Source organism: Nicotiana sylvestris, chromosome 7 (assembly GCF_000393655.2).
Source record: "Nicotiana sylvestris chromosome 7, ASM39365v2, whole genome shotgun sequence".
In the NCBI taxonomy this organism is placed as follows: Eukaryota; Viridiplantae; Streptophyta; class Magnoliopsida; order Solanales; family Solanaceae; genus Nicotiana; species Nicotiana sylvestris.
The window spans coordinates 19,583,222-19,585,034 of NC_091063.1; the positions used below are offsets into that span (position 1 = coordinate 19,583,222).

Here is a 1,813-nt window from a genome sequence, read left to right on the forward strand (position 1 = left end):
AATTTTGTAAAAATTAAAGATGAAATCATACACATGTTGGTTAACACCTATAACAATTAACACACAATTTAACGTTAAATACAATCACTCAATGACAAAAGACACTTAGGATTTTTTCTTTTTGGAGTAATTCCCGCGAAGCAAAAATCACGTGCTTACAACATCGACTAAACTTGCTTCGGAATTTTGAGGGTCCTCATCAAAATTTTGCCCTAGTTTTTGGTTCCGAGGAAAAATGAAAATTTTATCATGATATGATGAATCCACATGGCTACCTACGTATTTTCCCTCTTAAATAGGAATCAATTCAAGCGTAGTTTAGTTACATTGGATGAAGGAATCTAAACAATCTAAACATAGTATCTCTTGACTGCGTCTAAATTAATTGGTTTCGGCCAAACTTCTCTGTCCATTTCTGCAAGTATGAGTGCTCCTCCCGTTAATACCCTATGAACCATGTAGGGGCCTTGCCAGTTGGGACAGAGTTTCCCTTTGGCTTCATCTTGATGCGGGAAGATCTTTTTCAACACCAGCTGTCCTGGTGCAAACTGTCTTGGTTTGACCCTTTTGTTGAAAGCTCTAGACATTATGTTCTGATAAAGCTGACTGTGACATACTGCATTCATTATTTTTCCGTCTATAAGTGCCAATTGCTCATAGTGGTTGCTTATCCATTCTGCATCGCTAAGTTCGGCTTCCTATATGATTCTTAAAGAAGGAATTTCTACCTCGGCTGGAATGACAGCTTCGGTACCATAAATTAGTAAATAAGGAGTTGCCCCAGTTGATGTGCGGACTGTAGTGCGGTATCCCAATAGGGCAAAGGGTAACTTCTCGTGCCATTATTTGTAGTTTTCTACCATCTTCCTTAGTATCTTCTTGATATTCTTGTTAGCAGCTTCCGCAACTCCATTCATTTGAGGTCTATATGCTGTAGAGTTTTGTGCTTGATTTTGAAGGTTTCACACATGGCTTACATCAGGTCACTATTGAGATTGGCGGCATTATCAATGAAAATAGACTCGGGAACTCCGAATCGGCAAACAATACGATCCTTGACAAAGTCTACAACGACTTTCTTAGTTAAAGCTTTGTAAGATGCAGCCTCTACCCATTTTGTGAAGTAGTCAATGGCCACTAAAGTAAACCAGTGCCTATTTGAAGTAGTGGGCTCGATCAGACCAACGACATCTATTCCCTAGGCAGCAAAAGGCCAAGGTTCACCTGTTGCATTGAGCTCATTGGGTGGTACCCTTATAAAGTCTGAATTACCTGACATTGGTGGCATTTATGTACGTATCAGATGCAATCCGTCTCCATGGTCATCTAAAAATATCCAGCTCTAAGTATTTTCTTGGCTAGAACAAAACCATTCATATGTGGTCCACAAGTTCCTGCATGTATTTCTTCGAGCAATCTGGAAGCTTCCTTTGCGTCAACACACCTTAACAACCCTAGATCAGGAGTTCTTTTATACAAGGTCCCTCTACTTTGGAAGAACTGATTGGATAGCCTCCGCAGCTTGCATTTCTGAATGTGGTTTGCCTGCTCTGGATATTCTCCTCTTGCCAAATATTCTTTGATGTCGTGGAACCAAGGTTTTCCATCTATTTCCTCTTCAATATGAGCATAGTAAGCTGGTTGATTGTGGATCCTCACCGGGACAGGATCAACGAAATTCTTGTCTGGATGTTGTATTATTGATGACAAAGTGGCTAGTGCATCTGCGAACTCATTTTGAATTATGGGCACATGTTTGAATTCTATCTTTGTGAATCTCTTCATTAACTCCTGCACATGATACAAGTATGGT

General features: G+C 39.9%; 1 protein-coding gene across 1 annotated transcript; it reads right to left on the reverse strand.

Annotated features, from left to right (window-relative positions):
• Positions 1 to 350: 350 nt before the first annotated feature.
• On the reverse strand, positions 351 to 1,288 carry LOC138872815 (uncharacterized). Its single transcript, XM_070151233.1, has 3 exons — positions 1,225 to 1,288; positions 978 to 1,107; positions 351 to 606 (listed from the first exon to the last, which is right to left on the reverse strand). Exons 1-3 carry the CDS (start codon positions 1,286 to 1,288, stop codon positions 351 to 353), a joined length of 450 nt encoding a protein of 149 aa, XP_070007334.1.
• Between the last annotated feature and the right edge of the window lie 525 nt (positions 1,289 to 1,813).